This window comes from Puma concolor, chromosome D2 (assembly GCF_028749965.1).
Source record: "Puma concolor isolate L17-30 chromosome D2, mPumCon1.1.hap2, whole genome shotgun sequence".
Lineage (NCBI taxonomy): Eukaryota > Metazoa > Chordata > Mammalia > Carnivora > Felidae > Puma > Puma concolor.
Genome location: NC_141677.1, coordinates 6,144,642 through 6,171,363, shown reverse-complemented (window position 1 = coordinate 6,171,363; position 26,722 = coordinate 6,144,642). Strand labels below are relative to the sequence as shown.

The 26,722-nt window shown below is 42.5% G+C and overlaps 1 protein-coding gene across 2 annotated transcripts in view; it reads left to right on the top strand.

The window, feature by feature from the left end:
• PRKG1 (protein kinase cGMP-dependent 1) overlaps window positions 1-26,722 on the top strand; it is a 1,267,967-nt gene that overhangs the window by 71,778 nt on the left and 1,169,467 nt on the right. The window contains exon 1 of one of the 2 annotated variants that reach the window (XM_086679489.1): window positions 23,607-24,050. The exons of the other annotated variant lie outside the window; for it this stretch is intronic. Within the exon in view, the coding sequence (XP_086535615.1) occupies window positions 23,740-24,050 (311 nt within the window). The 5' untranslated portion in view covers window positions 23,607-23,739. Of the gene's footprint in view, window positions 1-23,606; window positions 24,051-26,722 lie in introns of those variants that run through there. 2 annotated transcript variants of the gene reach the window in all.

The following is a 26,722-nucleotide window of genomic DNA, read 5'->3' as shown; positions in this document are numbered from 1 at the left end:
CTTTTCAATCTCTTCGTAAAATGAAGTTATTTATAACTGCTTCTTTCGTGTGCTCTGTTTTATGTTGACTCCAACTTCTCGCATCCAAAGCTAAGTACAGTAAAAATGATGCAATGGAGTTTAAACACTTTGTAGCAGAAGAATGTTAATGAAATAGGCATTTGTTTAAAAAAGTTAATTTTTCCTAACTGCAAGTATGCTATCTTCTTTTACTGCTTTGAGCTTTAACTTTTGACACTAAGTCCTTTTTCTGAGAATCTGTCTCCTCTTGAACTAAACCTCATCTTGAACTAAACCACACATACACACATAGGAATTTCTCCCCTAAATTTTCAGAGAGGAAAAAAAAACCAGTCCATGGAGAATTCTAGCTTTGAGGAACATCTATTCTGTTTTTAAAATGCAATCACATAGAAGGATTAGGAGACCTCTGAAACTTGCAACGATAATTTAAACATTTCATTCTGTGGAGGAATAGAGTATAAAATAAGTTCCTTAAAATTATTTGTTTTTTCCCGTCTTTTCTATGTTCAACACTCGTTTAGGCTGAATATTAAATGCTGGTAGAGGAGTTGGTGCTACGTAGTTATGTAGCCTGTCCCTTGGGCATGGGGACAGGGTTGTGCTTTTTTTTTTTTTTTTTTTTTTTTTTTTTTAAATTTTTTTTTTCAACGTTTTTTATTATTTATTTTTGGGACAGAGAGAGACAGAGCATGAACGGGGGAGGGGCAGAGAGAGAGGGAGACACAGAATCGGAAACAGGCTCCAGGCTCCGAGCCATCAGCCCAGAGCCCGACGCGGGGCTCGAACCCACGGACCGCGAGATCGTGACCTGGCTGAAGTCGGACGCTTAACCGGCTGCGCCACCCAGGCGCCCCCAGGGTTGTGCTTTTAAGAATTAAAACTAAGCCTACATTTTGGTGATTGTTACTATAACCTTGTGTGGGGGTCACATCCTGAGAAGACAGCGGTGTGATGGATTCCCAAAGCATGGAAAACGTTTTGCTGATGGGCGTATCTAAGTGTGCAGAGCAGATCTTAATAAGTTTCATTATTATCATCATTATAGTTGCTGGAGCATCATAGCGTATTTATAAAAACCGTGGCTCTGGAGTCAAGAGTTCCTGAGTGTGAAGTCCAGCTGTTGTTGTCAGTAGCTCTGTGGCCTTGGGCAAGCCACTTACATCCATCGTTCTCCGTTTTCCCACCTCTAAAATGAGGACAATACCCATCTCATAAATTCGCGAGGCTCGAGGTGGTCTGTGAAAAGCACTTATGCCAGTACTTAGCGCGTCTAAGATACTATAATGATAAGCATTCGATAAATATCAGATGCTACAATAATATACATAACGGTTATTTATATTGTTATTCGTGTTCTCTTTCCCTCAGTTTCCCCTCTTATCCCCGAGCATAAACTGGTTTTAAAGGGTGTAATATACATACCTACCAAGAGCTTCATGAATGGAATGCTTTGTTGCTTTCATTTCTTTTTTTTTTTCTTTTATTTTTGAGAGAGAGAGAGAGAGAGAGAGAGCATGCAAGTGGGGTAGAGTGGCAGAGGGAGAAAGAGAGAGAATCCCAAGCAGGCTCCATGCTCCACATGGAGCTCGACCCAGGGCTCGATCCCATGAACCTGGGATCATGCCTTGAGCCAAAAGCAAGAGTTGACCGCTTAAACACCCGAGCTACAGGCATTCTGGTTTCTTTTCCTAATTGAGGAGGATGTCGGGAGTGGCATTCGATACCTCAGGGGTGTGCTGCCATGTGAAGCTTTATCAGTGCTCAGTGTTAGGGCTTGGCTTTCTCTTCGTTGAGTCCTTTCCTTCTATAGTGCCCAAACTGCCCTGCAGAGTCAGAGGTAGAGGTCAGAGTGACCGACTCCTTTTATGGATTGATTTCAAATGCAACCAAACTTTTCCTCTTCCTCCATAAAAAAAAAAAAAAAAAAAAAAAAAAATCTAGGGGTGCCTGGGTGGCTCAGTTGGTTAAATGTCCAACTTTGGCTGAGGTCATGATCTCACGGTTTGTGGGTTCAAGCCCCACATGGGGCTCTGTGCTGACAGCTCAGACCCTGGAGCCTGCTCGGGATTCTGTGTCTCCCTCTCCCTCTGCCCCACCCCTGCTTGCGCGCTCTCTCTCTCTCTCTCTCTCTCTCAAAAAGAAATAAACATTAAAAAAATTAAAAAAAATCTAAATTGCTTTCTTGTACCATTGTAATTCCTTCAGGTTATTGTAGTCTTGTAAAGCCAGAATCCACACCATCCAGGGTCAAATGAACAGGTCAACAAGCAAAAGTTAGTTAAAAGAACTGTGAATTTTTTTAAACTTCCCAAAGGGAGGTACTTATAAATTCCACTTTCTTCTTCCAACCCCTTGACTTCCATACTGTAACTGCGACTCCCTGCTCTCTGTCCCATAACTTAGTGAAAATTCCACCCTTGGCCCAAGCCCCTGTGTCTCCTTCCCTTTCCCCAGGACTGTGCAACACACGGGGCCAACTCTTGATCAAATAAAGTCCTCTGCTCAAAACAAGGTGGGATGGGGAAACTGAGCCAACAAAGTCATGCATCAAATCATTAGCACCTGTGAATTCACTAGCTTGGAATAGTTGGGGAGTACAAGGGAACTCGTGGGGTCTTGGGCCCTGAGACGGCCTGGGTAGATACGGAGGTGCAGTGGGAGTGGGGTGGTATTGCATACGTACGGTTCCTCCTCAAGAGCTCTTCAAGAACGTTCTCCTGCTTTCCAGACAGGCCTGGGCCTAATGCCTGGGTTTAGTGAGATTACAAGGAAAGTACCTTCTGGAAGAGGAGCCCAGGCCCTGTGAAGAACACGTATGCTCAGAGATGATTCTCCATGACAGTTAACTTTCTTAACAAGTTGTGCCTGGACCCCAAGTGCTTGATCTCTGTTTCCAGTTCACCTATGGAGCAGTGAAAAAATGATTATGTGGGAATACAGCTGTGAATGCCGGCCCTGAGGAATGAATGGCATTTTCAACAGGTAACCTCGCTCCTGTCTTCCCCTCTCTGCCCTCCATCCTGTGTTTTGATTGACCTTTAGTCTTGCAGCGGCTTCCTGACCGGGTCTCTGGCCGGTCTTCTCAGTCCTCGGGTCACGGAACCCCGGGCTCTCGGACGAACCGATCTAAAACACGACGCGGATTGTGTCATTTCCCGGCTCAAAGCTGGTTTTCCTTCCATTCCTGGGTGCACACAGGCTCCGTTAGTCAATGTGGCATCCTGAGGCTCTCGCGAGTGTCCTCACCTGCCTTCCCAGGGTTCTTCTGCCCAGTCCTTCTCTTCTCCATCCAGAACGAGCCCCGGCCTCAGGCCTGCCTTTCCCACACCGCCCCTCTGATTAAGCTCTTCCTTCCCCCCTTGAAACAGCTTCCTCCCTCCGCTTACTCAGATCCTGACCTGAGGTCAAATGGAACCTTTTCCTATTTTATTCCATTTCTTAAGACTCATTTCTAGCGCAAGTTTTTCCTTTGGTTTGTTGAAAAGAAAAAATACACACACACACACACACACACACACACACACACACACACACACACATGAAAATTATTCCTGAGTTGCACATATTTTCCTGAGTTATATATTTTTGAAATATGGAATGTATACATTAAATGACTACACGTATGTATATTTGTGTACATACACATGCACATATATCACAATATAATGTTCATTTACCTAGATAATTCTGTATCTTTAAAAATTTTTTTTAAGTTGATTTATTTTGAGAGAGAGAGAGAGATGAGAGAACATGAGAATGGTTGGGGCAGAGAGAGAGAGGGAGAGAGAGAATCTCAAGCAGGCTCCGTACAGCATGGAGCCCGACAGGGGGCTCAAACCCATGAACCGCGAGATCATGACCTGAGCCAAAGTTGGACACTTAATTGACTCAGCCACGCTGGCACCCCTACATCTTTTATTTTGAAGGTAGGATGTATATCTAATTCATTGGTTGTCCAAATATAACGATTGTACAATATAAATATTTGACAGTGGAATAGACTTGGAGTCTTCGATCATCTAAGGTGTCGAAAATCATATTCAGTAATTCTTTGCTGGTTGCTGATCTTTTTTTTAAAAAAAATTTTTTTTTCAACATTTATTTATTTTTGGGACAGAGAGAGACAGAGCATGAATGGGGGAGGGGCAGAGAGAGAGGGAGACACAGAATCGGAAACAGGCTCCAGGCTCTGAGCCATCAGCCCAGAGCCCGACGTGGGGCTCGAACTCACGGACCGCGAGATCGTGACCTGGCTGAAGTCGGACGCTTAACCGACTGCGCCACCCAGGCGCCCCTGCTGGTTGCTGATCTTAATAAACTAAATAAAGCATTTGTCTTCAGCTTTGTTAGTATGCTCGAGCACACATATGGAGAAGTGCATGAGCCATAACTTTATAATTCAACAAGTCATCTGAACTTACTCCACGAAAACCACTGCTCGGATGGAGACGCAGAACACCCCCAGCCCCTCTGATGCCCGCCATTTCCCACTTGCTGCCCCCAAAGTGGCCATCATTTCATCGTAAACTTGTTTTTCCCACGTTTGAATCTTATAAAAAAGAAGCCGTACGATGTGTTTGCCTTTATGTGTGGTGCATCTTGCTGAGTATTGTTTCCAAGTTTTGTTGCTATTGTTGCTTGTAGCAGTGTTGACTTATTTTTACTGTCTTCTGTATTGTGTAGCGTGCAGAATATATTTACCTGTCCTAATGTTGGTGGGCATTTGGGTGTTGCCAGTTTGGGCATATTATAAATAATGTTTCTACAAATATTCTTTCACACATTGTGTGGTGATATCTACCTGTTTCTTTGGGGTATATCGCTGTGATTGGAGTTTCTGGATGATCGGGGATCCATATATTCAGTTTAGGTAGAAATTGCCACAGTTTTCCCAAGTTGGCTATACCAATTTATCCCCCCAAGAGCAGGGTATGAGAATTTCCCTTATTTCACAAACTCTGTTACATTCACTGTCATGATTTTTTTTTCAATTTTAGCCGTTGTGTAGATATATAGTGGTATCTCATTGTGTTTAACATTTCTCGTTGATTAATAATGAAATTAAACAATTTCTCATCTGTTTATTGGCTATTTGGTTGTTTTCTTGGGTCAAAATCCTTAAAATGTGGCCATTTCCTGGTCACCAGTCCCATAAGAAAGTACTAGAAAATTTCAGGTATTTTTCCTGTTTCTCTATGAGATTGTCTGTCATTATAAATTTTAGGAATTTCAGATATAGTATATAGACTAGCCTTTTGCTGACGAAATATATGTTACCAGTGTATTTTCCTGTTTTATAGTTTGCCTTTTAACTCCCCTAATAATATCTTTTAAAGTATACTTTATTTTTCGAGCAGTTTTATATTCACAGCAAAATTGAGCAGAAGGTACAGAGAATTCCCATAGTGCCCTTGCTCCCACATACTCACAGCCACCCCTACTTTCAAAATCCTGAACCACCGTGCTATGTTTGTTATAACTGATGAGCCTATATTGACGTCATTATCACCCAAAGTCCACAGCTTATGTTAGAGTTCACTCTTGGTGTTGTACATTCTGTGGGTTTTGATAAATGTATAATGACAGGTGCTCACTTTAACGGTGTCTCTTGATCGAAAGAATCTCCTAGTTCTAATGTAGTTAATTTTATGAATTCTTTTCCTCATGGTGAGTGCTTTTGGTGTCTTGTTTAAGACATCCTTATTCATGGGGCGCCTGGGTGGCGCAGTCGGTTAAGCGTCCGACTTCAGCCAGGTCACGATCTCGCGGTCCGTGAGTTCGAGCCCCGCGTCAGGCTCTGGGCTGATGGCTCAGAGCCTGGAGCCTGTTTCCGATTCTGTGTCTCCCTCTCTCTCTGCCCCTCCCCCGTTCATGCTCTGTCTCTCTCTGTCCCAAAAATAAATAAACATTGAAAAAAAAAATTAAGACATCCTTATTCTTATTAAACTTGCTATTAAATTCACCTCGTCTGATAGTTCGCCTGTAGGTAAACTTAGTGGAGACGTAGAACTTATCCAAAGAGACAGAGATCTAGATATAGAACCTATCCAAAAGTATGACATCTTCTTTTCCAGTCTTTATGTAGTTTTTTTCTTTTTCATACCTTATTTCAGTGGCCAGGCTCTTGATTATGTTGAATAGGAGTGGTGATTATGGGCACCCATTTCTTTTTGTGATACGAGGGGGAAATCTTTCAGCATTTCACCATTAAGCATGAGGTTTCTTTTAGATTTTTTTATAGATATCATTTATCACATACGTACCTTTTTATAGATGATTTTAAAATCATGACTGCGTTTTGAGTTCTGTCCCATCCTTTTTGAGTCTATCGAGATGACTGTTGTTATTGATTCCTAGCTAAACTCCTCTGCAGTAACAGGACACCATCTCCATCTTTCAAAGTTTGCAGAGACTTGTTTCATGGCCCCACCCATGGCCAGTTTTCATAAAAAATTGCTTACACACTAGGAAATAAGGTGTTCTGCAGGTTGGGGGAGAGTGCTCTCTGTATTGCAGTGAAGTTTGTTAAGTATGTTGTTCAAATCTTCTATGTCCTGATTAATTTTCTGTCTACTTAGTCCATCCAGTTTTTGAAAGATAAGCTGAAATCTCTTAATAAGATTGTCAATTGGTATCTCCTCTTAGGGCTATGCATTTTTACGGTTCATGTTTTGAGGCTGTTATTGAGGATATATATATATATATTTATAATCCCTTCCTGATAAATTAATCCTTTCATTATTGTGAAATGTGCCTCTTCCTCTCTAGTGATGTTTATTTTCTTAAAATATCCCTTGGTATCAGTACAGTGATGTCAGCTTTCTTTTGGTTTGGGTTCCATTTTTTCCTTTAAACTTTTTTTGTGCCCTTCTACAAAATTGATCCTTGTGAGATGTATCTACTTTTATTTCTTTTGTATTCAGTCAATCTTTGTCTAGTAACTGGAGTATTTAATCTCTTTATTAGTTTAATTACTGGGACATTTTGGTTTCAATTGATCACCTTACTGTTTGTGTTCTATTTGTGTCTCCTTTTCTCTTTGATATTCCATTTTTTCTCCATCAACTTTTTATTTATGTATGTTGTATTCCTATTGTGGCTTACTCAAGAAAGTACAACATGCAGTGTATCCTTGAACTGGCAAGATTAAAGATAAATTAATACTCTGAGTTCTTCTCACTGCAATGACCTGACCACACTCTTACCCCTCTCGGTCCCCTTCTATCTTTCATTTTATTGTTATTAGATGTTTTTATTGTTTTATGCAGCAATCATTAATATAGACTTAACTTCATATTTTTCTTTTCTGTGATAGTTTTTCCCTTAGATCTGTCTGCAATCCTCTAGTTTCATTTTCTTTCTTCCCAGAGACCATATTTTAGCGTCTTCTTTAGAATGGATCTGTGGATCGGGGTGCCTGGGTGGCTCAGTCGGTTGAGCGTCTGACTTCAGCTCAGGTCATGATCTCTCAGTTCATGATTTCGAGTCCCGAATCAGGCTCTGTGCTGACAGCTCAGAGCCTGGAACCTGTCTCCCTGCCCCTCCCCTGTTCATGCTCTGTCTCTCTCTGTCTCAAAAATAAATAAACATTAAATAAAAAAATTTTTTTAGAATGGATCTATGGACGACAAATACTCTAGCTTTTGTTTCCCTGAAAATGTATTCACTTGCCTTTATTTGCAAAGGGTATTTTTGTCAAGTATAGAATTCTATGTTGGCAGTTTTAATCTTCCAGTCTTTTGAGGCTATCGTTCTATTGTTTTATGACTTTCACTGTTTCCATTGGAAAGTCAACTGTAGGGGTGTCTGGGTGGCTCCGTTAGTTAAGCGTCTGACTCTTCATTTCGGCTCAGGTCATGAGCTCATGGTTTGTGAGACTGAGCCCTGCATCAGGCTTTGCACTGACAGCCTGATTGGGATTCCTTCTCTCCTCTCTCTCTGCCCCTCCATCTCTCTCCCTCTCTCTCTCTCTCTGTCTCTCTCTTTCAAAATAAATCAATAAATTAAAAAAAATGTTGGCTGTGATCATATTGTTGCCCCTCTGAAGGTGATAAGTATCTTTCTCCATCTGCTATTTGGAGTTTTGTCTTTATTTTGGATTGTGAGAAGTTTTACAATGATATCCCTGGGTTTGTGTGTGCTTGTGTTTCTGTCTACTTGTGGTTTTTATGTATTGTGTTTGTGGCTTACGGTGCCTCTTGAAATTGTAGCTTGATACAGCTTTCATCAGTTTTGAAAAATTCGTAGCCATTATCTCTTCAAATACTGTTTTTGCCCTATTCTCTCTTTCCTTCTCTTTTGGGCTTTTGGGACTCCAATTACATATAGCTTAGACCTTTCCTTTATGATCCCACATCCTGTATCCTTTTTTTTTTCTGTTTTTTTTAAATTATTTTTCTCTCTTTTTGTGTGTTCCAAGATTTTATTTAAATTCAAGTAAGTTGGGGTGCCTGGGTGGCTGAGTCGGTTAAGCGTCCGACTTCGGCTCAGGTCACGATCTTGCGATCTGTGAGTTCGAGCCCTGCGTCGGGCTCTGTGCTGACTGCTTGGAGCCTGGAGCCTGTTTCAGATTCTGTGTCTCCCTCTCTCTCTGACCCTCCCCCGTTCATGCTCTGTCTCTCTCTGTCTCAAAAATAAATAAATGTTAAAAAAAAATTAAAAAAAAAAATCAAGTAAGTTAACGTATAGTGTAGTATTGGTTTCAAGAGTCGAATTTTGTGACTCATCAGTTATACATAACACCCAGTGCTCATCCCAACAAGCGTCCTCCTTAATGACTATCACCCATTTAGCCCAGCCCCCACCCACTTCTCTCCAGCAGCCCTCGGTTTGTTCTCTGTGTTTAAGAGTCTCTTACAGTTTGCCTCCCTCTCTGTTTTGATCTGATTTTATTTTTCCTTCCCTTCCCCTATGTTCATCTGTTGTGTTCCTTCAATTCCATATGGTGAAATCGTATATTTGTCTTTCTCTAACTGACTTATATTTGCTTAGCATAATACACTCTAGTTCCATCCATGTCATTGCAAATGGCAAGATGTCATTCTTTCTGATGGCTGAGTAATATTCCATTGTATATATGTGTGTGTGTGTGTGTGTGTGTGTGTATGTACACACACATACATACCACATCTTCTTTATCCATTCATCTGCTGATGGACATTTGGGCTCTTTCCATAACTCAACTCTAGTTGATAGTGCTGCCGTAAACATTGGGGTGCATGTGACCCTTTGCGTAAGTATTTTTATATCCTATTCTTTTTCATTTCTTATTCTATTTTCTTTGGATTTATCTTTTAGCTTACTAATTTTGTCTCCTGCAGTTAAATACAACTACAGAATTATTAAAATTCAGCTACTGAATATTTTCAGTTCTAAGTTTCAATTTCTTTTATAGTTGCCAGTTTTCTCTTGAAGTTACCAACATTTTCACCACATTCCTTAAACATATTTGTCACAAATATTTAAAAGTCCGTATCAGGTAGGCTACCTCGGTGGCTCAGTTGGTTGAGCAGTGGACTCTTGATTTTGGCTCAGGTCGTGATCTGATGGTGGTGGGATCGAGCCCCTTGTCGGGCTCTGTGCTGAGTGTGGAGCCTGCTTGAGATTCTCTCTCTCTCTCTCTCTCTCTCTCTCTGTCTCCCCCTGCCCACCCCTCTCCCCTGCTTATGTGTGTTCTCTGTCTCTAAAATAAAATAAAATAAAGATTTTTTTAAAAGTCCCTATCAGGTAATTTCATTATCAGGATTCCCATTGGTCTGCGTTTGTTGTATACATTTATTTTTTCTTAGATTTATGTTTCTTTGTCTCCTGGTGTACCTGTTTCTGATTGAATCCTGGGTGTTGTGTGTGAAAATGGGAGATGATCTGAGACTCTGGTCTAGTGCTCGCCCTCTGCTGAGGACTTGCTTTTGCTCTTGAAGGGCAGGCTCTTAACCCCCTCGTGGATACAGCAGGTTCAAAGCAGGGTTTCTGTCTGCAGAGTGCTGGATTGTTACCAGATTTGGCCTTCATGGTTTTGAGCCGGTTTGGCCTGAACTTCAGTTCTGTCCCTCTGGCCCCATGAGGCATTTAGAAGCTTTGCCTAGCTTCTTAGCCTCTCAGCTTCTAATGTATACTCCATTATTTATCTTCTTTAGGAGTGTTTTGTAACTTGTATAGTGCACCAAAAAGAACACTGAATGTTGGGTTTACTGCTCTGGACTATGCTCTTCTCTGAGATGTTAGCCCTTCAAATGCTATTGCTCAGAAGCCCGAAACATTTTTTGGAGCAGGGGGCGAGATTTTCTAGTCATTCTTGGTGGGACCATTTGCCAGAAACAAGCTAACCCTTTATCAATAGAAGAAGTTGATAAGAAAAACTCTTGAATAAATACCAAACAAGTACTGTCTAATTAAAAGGAGGCAAATGGGTTGAAAAGAAAGGAACAAAGAAGCTATTTGCATCCACGGTATCGAAAGTTTTGAAAATAATAAGATCTCAAAACCAGTTTTTTAGAACTTCAGGGGCATTTGGATGGCTCAGTCGGTTGAGTGTCTGACTTGGGCTCAGGTCACGACCTCACGGTTCATGAGTTCAAGCCCTGCATCGGGCTCTGTGCTGATGGCTCAGAGCCCACTTGGGATCCTCTGTCCCTCTCTCTCTGCCCCTGCCCCACTTGTATATTCTCTCTCTCTCTCTCTCTCTCTCTCTCTCTCAAAAACAAACATTTAGAACTTCAGTGTACAGTTTTAGAGCAACACTGATGTTTATTTTAATTTCTAACTTGAAAAAAATTGGAAAACTTTATATACTGTTGGAAGTGGATGCCAGTTGTTGGCTTCAGTGACTTGACATTTGTCCTTGTGACGACTGATGTCACAGGTGATCAGCATTGGCATTTGTGGTCAATAAGTTAATGGATGCTTCACATTTCAAATAAATACTTTGATAAGAATCACTATTTTCTAAGGTAGCGTGGTCCCATTTAACTGTATAAATGTCCACTTTCCTTTTGTAGGACCAGAGAAGTTCTAACAAATAGCTTAATCATTTGAAGATCTGCCAATTAACGTCGAATGGAAGCCAATATGATTTACCTGCTAATTTTACAATGCATGTGGTAAACAAGCATAGTCAAGATGTTTTTGCTCGATGTGGAATGGAAAATTTGAACAGTAGAGGGTGCAATTGTACCTTTAGTTCTGTATTTTAGCCTTCAGAAATTAGTATTTAATAGCCAAGGGGAAAATGTGAAGAATGTACTGTTTGCCGAAGCTGTGTACTATTTATGGAAATGTAATTAAAATAAACCATGCAAAGGAGAAGTATGCATTTCATAACCATTTGCTTGCCTCATACTTATAAAAAGTGACAAAATCTCAATTAGAACCCATTTTTTACCAACTATTATTTTAACTGAATAAAATATTTACTCTGTAGAAAGGTATACATATCTCGATGTGGTGTTTTTCTTTTATAGAGCTTAATTCTTTGTAATCATACATGTGTTTCCCCCTTAGGAAATCCTGCATCCAAAAAGATTATGTATTTTGATAACTTCAGCATGAGACTCCTGTGTCTTGGGAGGAAAACTAAGAATAGGAACCAGTAGAGATAAATAAGGCAATGACAAGAGAGTTCTTACACTCACATAGTTATTGACACTTAGGTTTTATTGGAGATTCAGAAATTTCAGGAGGTTGCAAATCAGATTCTTAGGTCTCCATTCAGACTCAAGCAGCATTATATAGTTGCATCGTAAGGCTTCACGTGTAAAGACTTGTGGTTTGTGCGTGTACAAATCTTTGAGTCTTTATCTCCAAATCTGACTCTGTCCATGCAAGGGGAGGTCTCCTATTATTTTTTTCATAGGTGAACGTTGAGCTTAGGTTTTTGTAATCTTGTTGAAAGTTACCTTTATTTCAAAACCTATATTCAAGTACAGTAAGCTTGGAGAACTTAGGAAGCCTTTTTGCAGACTTTGTGAAATTATAGGAAACATCTACTTCTCATTCCGTGTGTGTGTGTGTGTGTGTGTGTGTGTGTGTGTGTGCGTGTGCACAAAGTATCTACTTCTATCTTTTGGTTTTGTGGAACAGCTGTTTAACATTGAGATTCGTGCTAACACCCAAAGGTTAGCACATCAGGGTGCAGTGGACTGTGTTGGTAAAGTTCTGATTTCATTTGAAGGGCCAATTTATTTTGATACTCTGATATTCTATAGGAAGAGCAAAAGAAAGTACAAAAGAGAGGAGAAGGAGAGAAGTATACCTACTTTACGAATTACATTATTGGATTAGAAGTATTTTTGGAGATTAATTTGGTTTTTGAACTTTGTTTCAAGCTGAACTTCCAAAGCTATTATAGATGAAGTGAGCAGGGTTGGGTTATCAGCCCTGGTGAAACTTACAAGCACCTTAATTCGAAGCATCTGTTTTCAAAATAATATCAGGAGGCATTAATAGTTTTTGAAAAGAAGCACTAAGGGGGACTCTTAAAAACAGGTCAACTGCAAATGCAGCAGTCAGCTTTTTTAAAGGAGTAGCTAGAGCTAGGGAAGAAACAAAAGAAAGAAATTGCAAACTGGATGGGGTTAGAGATGCTGCCAGTGTTATATCAAAGAGCATTGAACCTTGAAGACAATGTATTATAAACCTAAAAGTAAGAAAGACTCCGGGATTCTGGTGATTTAAGAGTACATTGAGACAGTAGATTGTCTGGGTGCATTTTTTTTTTTCAATTTATTTTGACTAACAGCAGCAACAACAACAAACCCCCCCCAAACGCTCCTTTCTTCCACCGTCCCCACCCCCCACCTGTGAAAGCCACCAGTCGGCTCCCTTCAGGTTTGTAAGTGTAATGTGAGAATGTGGCTGGATAGCAAATATTTTTTCCCAGAAATACTCAAGGTGACAGGTAGCAAGCGGTTATCATGGGACTTAAGCAGGGACTTTGAACATGTTCAAGGAGTGATGCCTGTGTTCTTTCTTCTGCATAAAAAACCCCACAGTTTTCAACTAAGCCTCTGATGTGTTTGACTTATTGCATATAGAAGGGACACACAGAATTATGGAGAGCTAAAACATCAGTTGTCAGAAAAATCACCATGTCCTAGTTTTTGTGTCACTTTTTGCTGTCATGTGACAGACAAATTCATTACCTGTATTCACTTCTAAGCTGTGTTTACCATGTTGATGTTGGTTTTCATTTTATGTGTATATATATATATATATATACACATATACACACACACATACACATACATACACGTACATACATATACAGTTGAACATATATACACATATATACAGTTGAATACACACACACACACACACACACACACACACAGTTGACCCTTGAACAACGTGGGGGTTAGGTGTGCTGACCCAGGTGTGGTTGAAAATGCACGTGTAATTTTTGACTCCCCCAAAACAACTACTAATAGTCTGCTGTTGACTGGAGGCCTTGCCAATGACATAAACAATGATAAACAATGATCAACATATATTTTGCTTGTTATGTGTATTGTATACTGTGTTCTTACAATAAAGTGAGCCAGAGAAAAGAAAATGTTATTAAGGGAATTGTAAGGGAGAGCAAATACATTCATAATTCTATACTCTATCAAAAAAAAAATTCATGTGTAAGTGGACCCACCCATTTCAAACCTGTATTGTTTATTCAAGGGTTAACTGTATACACACACACACACACACACACACACACACACACACACACACACACATGTTCCAGGCTAATTTTGGTCACAATATTTTAGTTTCAAAGGTTTTGTGTAAGGGGATTGTTTTCACTTTTGAAGCACCTGTGAAGGGCAACAGATACCACAAATATTTCCTGGAAGAACGTAGGAACTGGGTGCTCTTTCAAAAGCAGACAAACATGTGACTTGCAGACTTCCTGCCAGAGACCTGCGATTCAGGACAGCTGCTCACAGGGGCGGTTGTACTGAGGTTCCCGAGCCTTATGACGCGTGCGCTCCCAAATGACACCCCAAGCGAGGGCTGCCGACTCTGAAGGCCATCTCCATCTGTGTCGCATCCGTGGATATTCATTTTGGTTTGATGGTTTAATCTTTTGGTGGGGAAAAGGCAGAAAGGGACGAATTTTCTGTTTATCGGTGGTGGTGTGTGATACTAAATATTTCTTGAATTCATTCATTTAGTCTATGCAACTAACAGATATACAGGGAGGGCTTGTTTTAGGTTTTGGTGGATGAAATAGAATTCCTAGTTTTCTTGGAGTTTACCGTCTAATGATAAGATAGCTCTGTAGCAAATATTTTCAAATATCCTTGAAACTAATATATAATTATACATCGTAAGTTCTGTTATAAGGGAAAATATCATGGGGATGATCTGGAAGGATTATCAGAGGAAGTGATATTTGGGTAGAGAAGTGAAGAATGAGTTCAATGAGTTCATGACTCAAAAGATAGAAATGGTGATCGGGAAGTGATGGGGTGGAGATTTTAGGGTTGCGAAATGGGTAAGGTGAAGGATCTCAAAGGCAGAAAGAGAATCACCAGTGGAAAAGCTCTGAGATGTTACAATGAAATTGCTTGGTGCCTGGAGACTTGTAAGAACTCAAAGGTCAGTATGACACTTAGGTAATTAATTATTAATCAATTGCTCTCCTGATTTCAGCCCCATTGTAATTTTTCCTTGACCATTTTCCCAGCGGGAGCAAAATCCAAAGACCTGCCTCCTTTGAAAGACAGGAAACGTGACTGTGGGTCAAATGGCAACAATGTTAGTTAGTCCTTCCTGTAAGCACCAGACTGGGCATGTGTTCAGGTCTTCTGTCCTGTCATTGACTGTGGTCATAGACTGGGTGAATTGTGACTTTAAAGGGAAGGTACTGTGGTCTGTAGTCTTGTTGGTGGATCAGGAATTATCGCTGTGTTATGTAAATACCCATAAGGGATTTCACAAACGGGGGAGCTGTTTATTAAAAGTATTTTTAATAAGTTGCCTAATTTACCTTTAAACATTCACTCTCGTAAATACTTAGGTTCAACACTTAAAACATTAGATGAAAGAAAGCCTAGTTGTTTAAATCAACTGTATACATTCACTCTACTTATTTTGGAGATTCATAATACATATCGGAAATTTAGAAGTTCTTTGGAATAACTATGCAGAAAGAATTCTGTTTCAATGAACTTTGCTCAGTGTCTCCCAAGCATTTTTGACCCTGAACACTCCCCCCTCCCCCTTTTCAAGGAACTAGTGTTCTTTAGTTCACCCTTGGAGGAAACACTGCGTGTTAGTATATACTCGTTTGGTGAGAGCTCTCGGATTACAGGATTGCTAGAAAGGCTGTTCGCTGACCACTGAGTTTAGCTGTTGTAGCAGCTGTTACCACATGCTTCTTCTTGGTTATTTGTGTTTTCTTCATTAATGCTTCTGATTTCTCACAATCGGATATTCCCTGGTTGCAGAATATGAAAGTCATGTACTGTGTTAAACATTCGCTTTGTAGAGAGATTGGTGATTAAAAGAACGTGTCCTGAGAATATTATATTAAAATACAAAATTCTTTTTAGGAAAATACCAATGTAATAAGGTTTTAAATGCTGTATGTTTCAATGAGTTTGGAAGTATGTCTTTACTGTCTTTTGTGAACATTCTTCAAGTACTCCACTGGGAAATATTAAATGAACAAAATCATCTCTTGGCACATTCTGAAGTTATTATTACCTTAAAAATGTCTCAAATGGTCTAAGACCGATTACGTGATTTCAGGGAACCAATCCAGTATCACCACCTGAATTTTGAGAGTTTTAGGTAAGGTTTACGGTGTTACCTTTTCATTTGTACGAATTGGAGACAATTGTTCTCTTTGCTGGTGATGACGTCTTTCGTATCACAAGGGATTTTAAAACCTTGCAGTGGGAGGAAGGCTGAACTGCTCTCGTCCGAGAAATGAAAAAAGTTAATCTAGGTGCTTTACCGTGTTTCCGCAAGTAGATCTCTGTCAAATAAGGTGGGATGCAAAAGATTTGGGGTGCGTCCATCTTTCCTTTGACATAAATGAGGATTGGTTAGGAGGGTGCGGTTGATATGTCACACCTATGTCGCATGCGAGACTTTGAGGCTGTGCAAGCACGCGCGCGTGCGCACACACACACACACACACACACACACGCATGTGCACGCATCGTCATGTCCCATAGATCCCCATCCATGTAACAGCGATTCCTTATGTTTCGAGTGTAAGGAGATGCATGATAGAACTAATTGGACGTCCTAAAGACCCTTTAATATACTTTGTTCTCTGCAGCAAATTAAATGTTCTGAATTGGCTTTAATAACTATTACCTAGGAAGAAAGAGGAGGTAGGATTTTCAGGTGCACCGAATCAGGCTTCTGTGTGCACTGATAATAAAACGCGGGTGAAAGAAAAATATCACTGGAAGAACACGATGCCGGCAAGGGGAATGCTTGGGTTCCAAACTTGCTTCTGCCTTGAGTGGGTCGTTTGACTCCCTCGGCCTTTGCATTTCCTTAAATTTAAAATTAGGATGTTGAATTACATAATCTCAGTGGGACATTTCAGCTACAATTCTGTGATATTCATTATCGGTAAAAAAAAAAAATAAGGCCGCTTTGGCTTTTTTTTTTTTTTTTTTTTGTGGCTGCAGGTGGGGAAGGGTGGTAAGCCATATGGTCTTTGAGTTCTCTGTGTTTTGGGAGTGCTGGTGATGGAGGCAAAAATTAAGTAAACAGAGTGCACGTGGAAATGCTCTTGGGTTAGGTAAGCTTCAGCTTTGTGACTAGAGAGAGAGAGGGGTACTTGCTGTGTACGGATAGAGGGTCTGACCCGTGGAAAAGAAGCAATTTTCACTAAGATATCTGTGCTCCTAAGAGCAGCAGTTGCTTTTAGCAGTCTGCAAATAAGTATTTTGAAGACTTCCCTGTCATTTTTTCCACTTGACATTGGTATTCGACGTCGATGCTTTTCCAAGAAAGATAGATGGGTAGAATTTTGGCTGTGCTGCATGTTATGGAAAACTTGGACGGATTTTCCATAATAGCTCCCCAAATTAACTTTGAGATTTGCGTAAAAACATTCTTACGTAATGCGGTGACTCGAGACAGATCCTGAATATTCTGCCTGATAACCCAAGATCAGTACAAGTCTCTCTTCGACATTTATTTCCATGGGGCATTCTTATCTACCAGATCATGTTATGCCTGCGCTTTGAAAAATGATTTGTAAAAAATACAGTCTGGACCAGGGAGAAATCATTGAATCTTTAAAAGACGTACATGGGGCAAGGCGACTCATAATCTTCTGGTTGGTTACAAATGCCTAGTGACAATATGTGTCTCCTGGGCCCCAGCTTGCCTCTCTCTCTATCCTTGGTCCAAGGGTATGCCTTCTCAAACCTCAAGTGCCACGTCTCGACCCTCGCATGACATCCACTTGTTTTACCACTGCATTAGCCTGTCATTAAGGATGGATTTCTGGATCTCCATCTCATGGTGATGGCATAAAAGTCAAAACATCAAGAGTTTCCTGCATTTGAAGTTAGGGGATATTTACTTGGTCATTTTTTTTTTTTAACGTTTATTTATTTTTTTGGGACAGAGAGAGACAGAGCATGAACAGGGGAGGGGCAGAGAGAGAGGGAGACACAGAATCAGAAACAGGCTCCAGGCTCTGAGCCATCAGCCCAGAGCCCGACGCGGGGCTCGAACTCACGGACCGCGAGATCGTGACCTGGCTGAAGTCGGACGCTTAACTGACTGCGCCACCCAGGCGCCCCTTTACTTGGTCATTAAGTTCAAGAGGATAAAGATGAGATGATCAGAAGACTTCCTAGTGAGTCTTTTTTTTTTCCACCTACAACTTCCCTCTCCTTCGGATCTCTGATTCTCACGATGCAGATGCCTTTGTTCCTATAGGCTAATCCCTTCATTCGACGCCCCGATAAAAACCAATTCACTCAAACTTCTATCTTCTTGTTTTTCTTCCATCTTCACTGCTTTCTCAGTTTACCGATTGTAGTAAGTTCACGAGCAGAACGTAGTGCTCGTTGTTTGCTTTCAACTTTGATTACAAAACATGTAGGTTGAAAACGGCCCAGTGATAGTAGCTGTTAAATGAGATTTAAAATAAGAGTAACAATCAAAATTCACAGACTTCGGAGGTGTTCTTCTATAAGCCACATGGTATCGAATATGCTCTCAAATGCAGACGTAGTTTCCCAAATATTTGTTACTATTCTGTGGAAAGTACTGATGCATTAACGTATGAAATGATGTGCATTAAAAAAATGTTTTTTTTTAACATTTATTTATTTTTGAGACCCAGAAAGAGCCAGAGCGCGAGCAGGGGAGGGGCAGAGAGAGAAGGAGACACAGAATCCAAAGCAGGCTCCAGGCTCTAAGCTGTCAGCACAGAGCCCGACGCGGGGCTCAAACTCACGAACCCACGAGATCATGACCTGAGCCAAGGTCGGACGCTTAACCAACTGAGCCACCCAGGCGCCCCACAAAATGATGTGCATTTATAGGCCAGAAGAATCATTGAAATAGGACTGAGAAACGAAATCTATTAGGCAGGCAGGAGAGAAATTATCATGTTGCATACCCACTGTTACGTACATTCACTGGGCTTAAAATGTAGCAGAATAATAGTTTGTGAACAAAGCATTTTAAAGTCCACGTTCCATTTAAAAATTCTCCATTCATGGAAAAAATCTGGAAAGCCAAATTCCTTCCTTCTTAAACACATTTTATTTCTTCCATGATTTGGAAATGTTATTTGGAAACGGGCAGCTTCTTGAAGAGTACAGAGAAGCGTTCTTTTCGCAGACAGGGCATGTGTTCTCATGAATACTGCTTCAGGCTCCATAATAACATACCATCATTTTAAGCCGTGGAGTATAAGAATTCATTTCAACTGATATTAGGCATGACACTAATTTGGTATTAAACTCTAAGCACATTAGCAATTATGGTACAATGCACTATTACTTTCCAAATCTCTGCAGTAAGTTTTTCATCATTAATGGTTTCTGTGTTTTTTTCTTTTCCATGTGGGATATATCATGCACGGAAGTAAAACTTCAAAAAGCCAGACCATTAGAATGTTTACTTATCTCCATTTGAATATGGATTCCTGATGGCTGAGTCTATCCACCAAATATAATCATAAGAATAACCTAATTCTGTAGGAGTTAATCAAATAGCAGGTATTTTAATTATTCTGATTTATCCATAGAAAGCCAGAATGTCTGAAGTCCAGATTTTTATAAAAACAGTAAGCCGAAAAGAGAGCCTCGAATCTTTGTCTAATTCATCAAACTGCAATGAAAATTCTATCGTCTGACTTCTCTCTTGTGTAGTCCAAAGGCAGTTCCTGTGGTATATTATTATGCATTGAAATAGGATGATTGTGTTCTTAAAATACATTCATACAAACAAATGGGTGAGTGGGTTTACAATGTGCCTAAAATAATAGGTATTATCATTATAGATCGTCCTGGGGTTTACTTTTCTATCTGTAAATTTGAAGGCAAAATTTGAAAATATTTATAAAATCGGGTGGCTCAGCAATCCCGAATTTAATAGAGTGACCAACTGTCCTGGTTTGCCCAGGACCGGGGGGTGCCCAGGACTTCAGCTCTAAAACCGGGACAGTCACAAGCAGTTTCAGTATTAAAACAAGGACAATCCTAGCCCAGTGGGTGCAAGTTGGCCACCTTAAGCCAGGATGAAATGGTGCTGGAGTGAAGACAATTTTGGGAAAAAGAACTTGCAAGAATTCTTTCTCCTGCTCTTTCAGGATTTCCCCACATTTTCCTCTTTCCACCTACCCAACCCCAAAGTCAGGCTAGTTAATAGTAAACATACTCTTATCTCTGTGGATCGAGAATCAGGACTTTGGCAACATCTGGAAGCCCTGCAGAAGACAGTGAAGGTCAGGGAGTCAGGGAATGAGCTCCGTATCACGTGGTGTGGATTCGAATCTAGGCTTTGCTGTTCATTAGGCAGATGATTCCGTGCTGCCGTTTTTTTAATGGCAACTCTCAGATCTAGATTCTTAGGGGTACTTGTTCCTTGTAGCGGTTTTCCGTAAGGGGTGGTTTCCATCACTTAAAAAGCTCAGGTGTGTTTTTGTTGTTTTTGTGAGTTTTCCCTACTCAAGATGCATACATGAAATGGCAGAAGAAAATGTCATACTTAGGACTTTTCCGGGAAATGTAGCATCAGTGGAATGGACACCCAGATGACAAAGTTATCCCAGTCCTTTTGAGGCTAATTATGGCTTTAGTGAAGGGTGATAAATTCTCCAGACTTTCTTCTTTTCATAGCCAATATTATGATGAAGCTGTGTCACTGAATGCCTCATTAAATGGTTCTGAGATTCCATTAAGGAAGGCATGATAAAATTTATTCTCAATCATGAGGGGTGGGTGCAAAATTGAGGAGCATCGATATGCTACAGGTTGGGCTGGTTACTGGTAGCTCGCTTTTCTGAGGGCTGTGACAGAGAGAGACTAGCTACAATCCAGTTGTGAGTTGACTATGGTTGTGACTTGTGAGTTGACTACAGAATTTGAGAGTATGAACTCACTTCCTTCAAAATTTCACGGATCTCTGTTTTAGCATCTACCATGGAGGGTTCCCTCATGAGACAGGCAGTGGGAGAGCTCAGGAGACCCGACTCCACTCCACTCCACTCCACTCCACTCCACTCCACTCCACTCCACTCCACTCCGTCTCAGACTTGTGTAGTCACTGCCTGGGAAGCAGAAGGTAGACTTGTGCCTGATCTCTGATTCTATGGTTTAGTTTACCATGAGACAGGTCGTCAATTTGTCTGTTGAAATGTAAGTACAGGACCTTGATTTTTCTCATAGAATTTATATCTAGCATTTACCAATACAGTAGCAAATATGTTTAAAGAGGGGGAGAGAGAGAGGGAGAGAGAGAGAGAGAGAGAGAGAGAGAGAGAGACTGAGATCACTCAAAAGATTGAGATGCAGAGCCAGATCCCTTCAGATCTAAACAACCAGTCAAAAGCATCATTGAAAAACGTACTTAAAATATTTATTTTGACTTCAAGAATGGAAAAGTCAAGAATTCTGGATGTTGCATGTACAATTATAAAGTCAGGGGGAAATTCAATTATTTTGGTAATATAGGCTAATATAACCAAATATATTCTTATACCTTGAATACTTTTTCAAAGTGTAGGTCGACTGTAATAATCATGTGTTTTGGCTGTTTACTTTCTTTGCATGGATTATAGCAGGCTCCTGATTCTCAGGATGGGATTCCTCATGGGATGTACATTTTGTATCACAACAATGAAATGTAGGATGGATATATCCTGTACTTGCATGTAGATATGAAAGCTTAAATAGTGAAAATTATTTACATGACTTAGTGGAAAAAATTTCACTTGTATCCAAAATACCTGTTTTTTTTTGGGGGGGGGGTTTTTTTTTTTGGTTGAAGGGCTATTTTTTTTAATTTCCTTTGTGGATGTTGACAGGCTTTCTTAAAAATGAAGAAGAATCTTCTCTACTTTGTGCTGCCCAAAGACATTTAAGTTACACCATTTAAGCCTCAAATGAACCTTAAAACATAACCCTGCTTAGTGGTTGTCTGATGATCCCCCCTGTACCATTGCCTCGGATATATTTTTAGATATAATCGCTTGGCCTCAGGGCCCCAATGTAGATCTATAGGAAAAAGGCAGTTAGTGCTAAACATTTTCTTATGGGATTAAAGAATTTGCATAGGTTAAATAAAAATAAGAATTTGGCCTTTTGCCTGGGACAAGGAAATTGTCACATATGCTCTTTTTTAGAATAGAGTCCTATACAAAGTCACAGTACCTCTACTCGATTTAGTTTTAATTAAAACAACAATTAGAACTATTTCACTGCTGTCGGTATTTGTAAATTACTTATGTTCTGTTCACTAGGAATGAAAATGTTTCGGGAATTATCCACCTTGTGTGTCACATTCCAAAGTAAATGCATTTCCCTGTTGGAAAGCAGAACATTTAAGTGTCTTCTAACACCTAATGCTAAGAGCATTAGATCATGATCTTAGTGAAGATGTTTAGGATATGTATCCTTTCTCATGTATTCCTCTGATGACAAACAAATACACGTTGAATCAAAAAGTTTGTTCATGTGCCATTGGCTAGTGTTTTTTTTTTTTTTTTCCTCTTTGCTTAGAAAAAGTTGTGTATTCAAAAGTAAGAGCGAAAATTTTTTTGAGACCGATATATTCACTCTTGGCTACGTTTAGATTGCGGTGAATAGTTCTGGATTGCAATTCGATTTTAATGTATTTTCTATCAGCTTTGTTTGACTGCGAGGGAATGGCCCAATAGAGCATTGGTTTGTGACACTGAGCGCCCAAGAATAGCAATCAGGACTGCTATAAAAGATGCTCTGAAGTTGGGTGAGTCCATGAAGAAGATTTAGATAAATATTAGGAATTTAGGTAAGCGGTGAGTAAATATTGGTAGATTCTAAACATGTGTTCAGGTGATGGGCGCGTTCCCCTCCCACAGAGAGAGCTCACTTGTCATTTCAGGAACTACTGAGTGGGCAGAGCTGAGTGGACGGGGAGAGGTGGGGCGGTGTGGCTTTCGGTTCTGCAGCCCATCTGGGCCCCCCCTCTTGTCATGATCCCTCCCCACAGTTTGCGTCTTGCCATTCAAGTGTAAGGATACAGTTCTCACAGCTTGATCGCCAGAGATGGAATCTTTTTGAAGATCTTAGTTCCATTTCCCGATGGACTTTTTGGAGCTCGGCGATGATGCTTCCCGCCGCCCCCTTCCCCGGCCCCCCACCCCGAAATAGCAAATGGCAGAAGCCAGGCCCTCCGTAAAGTCTTCCGCAGACACTAGCTCGGGCTGGGGTGGGGCGGGGAGAGCCGAGCGGCCTTCCAGGGCCCAGACCTGACGGGGAGAGTTCACGAGTGTGAGTCCGGAGGGGGCGGGCGGGCGGGGGGGCAATCGGCAGGGGCCCGAGAGAGCCGCCCCCGCCGGGCGCCACGCACCAGAAGCCCCGCCCCCCTCGCCCCTTCCCCAAAGGCACCTGCGCGCCGCCGGGACGCCCTCCCGCCGCCGCTCCTCTCCTCCGGGAGGCAAGTTTGTGGTCCAGCGCCAGCCACCTGTGCGAGGCGCTCCCCGCGGGCAGGGTGGCGTGAGCGAGGCCACCGCGCGGCCACGCAGCTCGCGAGCCTCCGGCGGGGAGGCCGGCGGCCAGGAACCTCCGGACCCCGGGGCGCTCCGGCGGCCGAGCCCGCCCTGCCCGGGGACGCGGCCGGGAGCGCAGCCCCGCGGCCCCGAGGCCGGGGCGCCCGGTGGCGGGGGCGGGGGGCGGGTGTCCTCCCCCGCGTGCCCCCACCCCGAAGTGGCGCGCCCGCCCGCTGCGCCCCGCCTCCAGCCCTGCGCCCGCCGCGGCTCCCGGCTCAGTCCCGGCGCGGACCCGCCGCCTCGCGGCCCCCGCGCTCAGCCTCCCCGGCGCCCCGACAAGTGGGGATCCGCACGGAAAGTCGGCGGCGGAGCGGCGGACTGGGCATGCTCAGAAGCCAGGGCTGGCTGGCTCTGGGCTCGAGTAGGAAGCGTCTGCACTCGGGAGGCGGCGGCGACTTTGGGGAAAGTTGACCGGAGCGGGGAGCGAGCCCCCGGGCGCGCGGCAGCGGCAGGAAGGCGGCCCGGCGGCCCGGCGGAGCATGGGCACCCTGCGGGATTTGCAGTACGCGCTCCAGGAGAAGATCGAGGAGCTGAGGCAGCGGGATGCGCTCATCGACGAGCTGGAGCTGGAGTTGGACCAGAAGGACGAACTGATCCAGAAGCTGCAGAACGAGCTGGACAAGTACCGCTCGGTGATCCGGCCGGCCACCCAGCAGGCGCAGAAGCAGAGCGCCGGCACGCTGCAGGGCGAGCCGCGCACCAAGCGCCAGGCGATCTCCGCCGAGCCCACCGCCTTCGACCTGCAGGACCTCAGCCACGTGACCCTGCCCTTCTACCCCAAGAGCCCACAGTAAGCAGGGGAGCCGCGGGTCTCGGTCTTGGGTGTGGGCCCCCGCCCCGCGCGTGCCATGTCTGTGCTCGGGCTCCGAGGCGTTGCAGCCGTTGTGGCGGGCGCTCCGCGCGCGCCCTGCACGCTCCTCCGAGCCGCGCTCGCTGCGCCCCCGCCGCCTTGCTGTCTTTGTCAGATGTCGGGCTATTTTTGCAAGATAGACACGCACGTTCGTGTATGCCACCCGGGGTGCATAGTTGGAACGCGCCCCAGGTGTGTGTGTGTGTGTGCGTGTGCGTGAGTGTGAGCGAGCGAGCGAGCGAGCGTGAGAAGACGAATGAAAAGCCCCGTCTCCCAAACACCCCGGCGAACCTGAACCTGCCCGGCCGGAAAATCCTAAATGCAGGCTCATCGGACTCGAAATGAAATGCGTCTGTTGTCACCCTTACTTTCTCTGCTCCGGCGGCTCTCCCGGATTTCTCTACCTGCTGGCGACAATCGCCCGCACCCCTCCAACCTGATGTGCTGTCATCGCCAAAGTGTCAAAAATAAGCAAATGCGCATATAAAAGGGAAGGTTTTTGTTTGTTTGGGTTTCATCTCCCGAACTGGATGGCACTGACAGCCCGCAAATGGAAGCCTAGTCTGTTGATTTAAAATTTTTTTTTTTCTTCATAACACGCGAGGGAGACCGTTGCTTGTTTTCCTTAAGGAATTTGCGTGATGTTGCCTGTGAGGTGCCTCGGTCTGCTGGGAGGGCTGCGTGTGTCCAGGGTCCAGTGTGAGAACTACACTTACCTTTATCGACACTGTGAACACAGTGTTTGCCTTACTCCTGGCTTCTGATGCAACCGCTCTGGTAGGGCTCTTGCGTTGGGAGAACTGTGTTCTGATGTCAGTGGGCTTCATAACTTGGGTAGGAAAATTGAACACAACTTGTTATACGCCTTAGGGAGAGCATGGTGGTAGGACCGTGAGATTAACACGCAGCGAGGGAGAATACCCAAACGGATGGTGTTTTTAGTGGATAGATAATGCCATAATCGGTAAAATGAAAGATTTTGCTACTGTATTTCTAACTACATCACACTGGCTGTTTGACACGTGTTACATAATAATGCAAGCTTTCTTGGAACCCTTCGCTTCACAAACACAAGGAATTAATATAAGGAGAAGGGGTAAACGCGGGATTGTCTCCCTTTGTATTTATCGGGTTTAGGGGAGCCATCGGGCATGTACTGATGATACTTCTGAAAACTTAAGAGTTGTACCATCATCTGTTGGTTCCCATAGAGGTTTTGCTGTTCCTCCCGCAGGTTTAGCTTCAGAGGGAGTTTGCATTCTCGGAGAGTGTGGGGAAGAAACGATGAGGGTAAACACTGCTGAGATTCTGACCTCACCAAGTGGCCCTGATCAGTAGACTTAGATCTGCCTCGGAAACCTGAGCGATTCACATCTACTTCAACTTCTTCCAGTAAATTGATTTGCAGTCCTGACATGCTCGCCTATTTTAGCTAACGAGGTACACGGCCATCTCTCCTGGGCCAAGTTTTGCATAATGAAAAAATAACTCAAAGACAGCTCTCTGCATTTTTAGGCATTGCATAGGCTCTCATTTTAGTATCTGCAGGACTTTGGAGTAACACGGAGAAAACTCCACTTTTGTAAAAGGACCATTTTAATGCGTTTTATAATGGAGCATGATCAAGCCGGCTGATAACTCCAGTGAAACATTCGATCAGAGAAGATCTGGAGGAATCCAGGCAGTGGGGAATGAGCTGTAGAATGTGGCAAGTTGTAGAAGCCTCTCAGTGTTTCACATGTAGAACAGCCAGATTTTTTTTTTTTTTTTTTATTTTGCAAATCCCTGGTGGAAAATGAAATTAGTGTGGTGGCAAATAAGTCACCCCATTCTGTTACAACAAACGTTGTATCTATCGGGCAGCGCTGTGCGTTCTGATATTTATTTAATAACTTGTGCTTTGAAGAAATCAGCTGTTACGGTATCACCATGATGGTTTTGGTGATTTCTGAGGGATTCTATTGAAGAACACGATGGAATGTCTTCCAAGCTTAAATAATTTTGGAAAAACATCTGTTCTTTTTTCACACTTACATAAAGAAAACTAGAATAAAATTGGCTGAAGTGGCATAGTGTACCTTTCTTGAAAGAGAAGTTATATTGTATGCAAAATGATTATACCTTTGCCATCTGGATGAGGGTGTAAGACAGCTCCACAAAGGATCAGGAAAACTTGGCAACCCCACGAAGACTTGCGTGAATTTCCATTTCTCTGCTGCTGAATAATTTGATCATGCAGACTTACTGGCAACAAGTGTTTGTGTTTCACTTCCGGTGCAACTTAAATGTCGTTACCTTTCTTCAACTCACACACAGAGGATTGTGAGTTCGAGGTGAAAGGAAACCATCTCAGTAGCCTAAAATGGATTTCGGATTCACGTTCATGGGAGCGTTCTGTTCTCTTTTCATCAGATGTAGGTAACTGCCCAGCTCTGAGGATTATAATTTTTTTAAAAAACCTTCCCTTTTCCTTTTTGAGTGATTTTCGATCACTTAAAAAACAGTGTTGAAATAGTGTGAAATGTAAACTATTAATTCATTTTAACATTTTCGGTTTGGAATTTTCCCTGAAAGCTGGGAATTGGAGGGAAGGCTGGGTCAGAGCCAGGGAG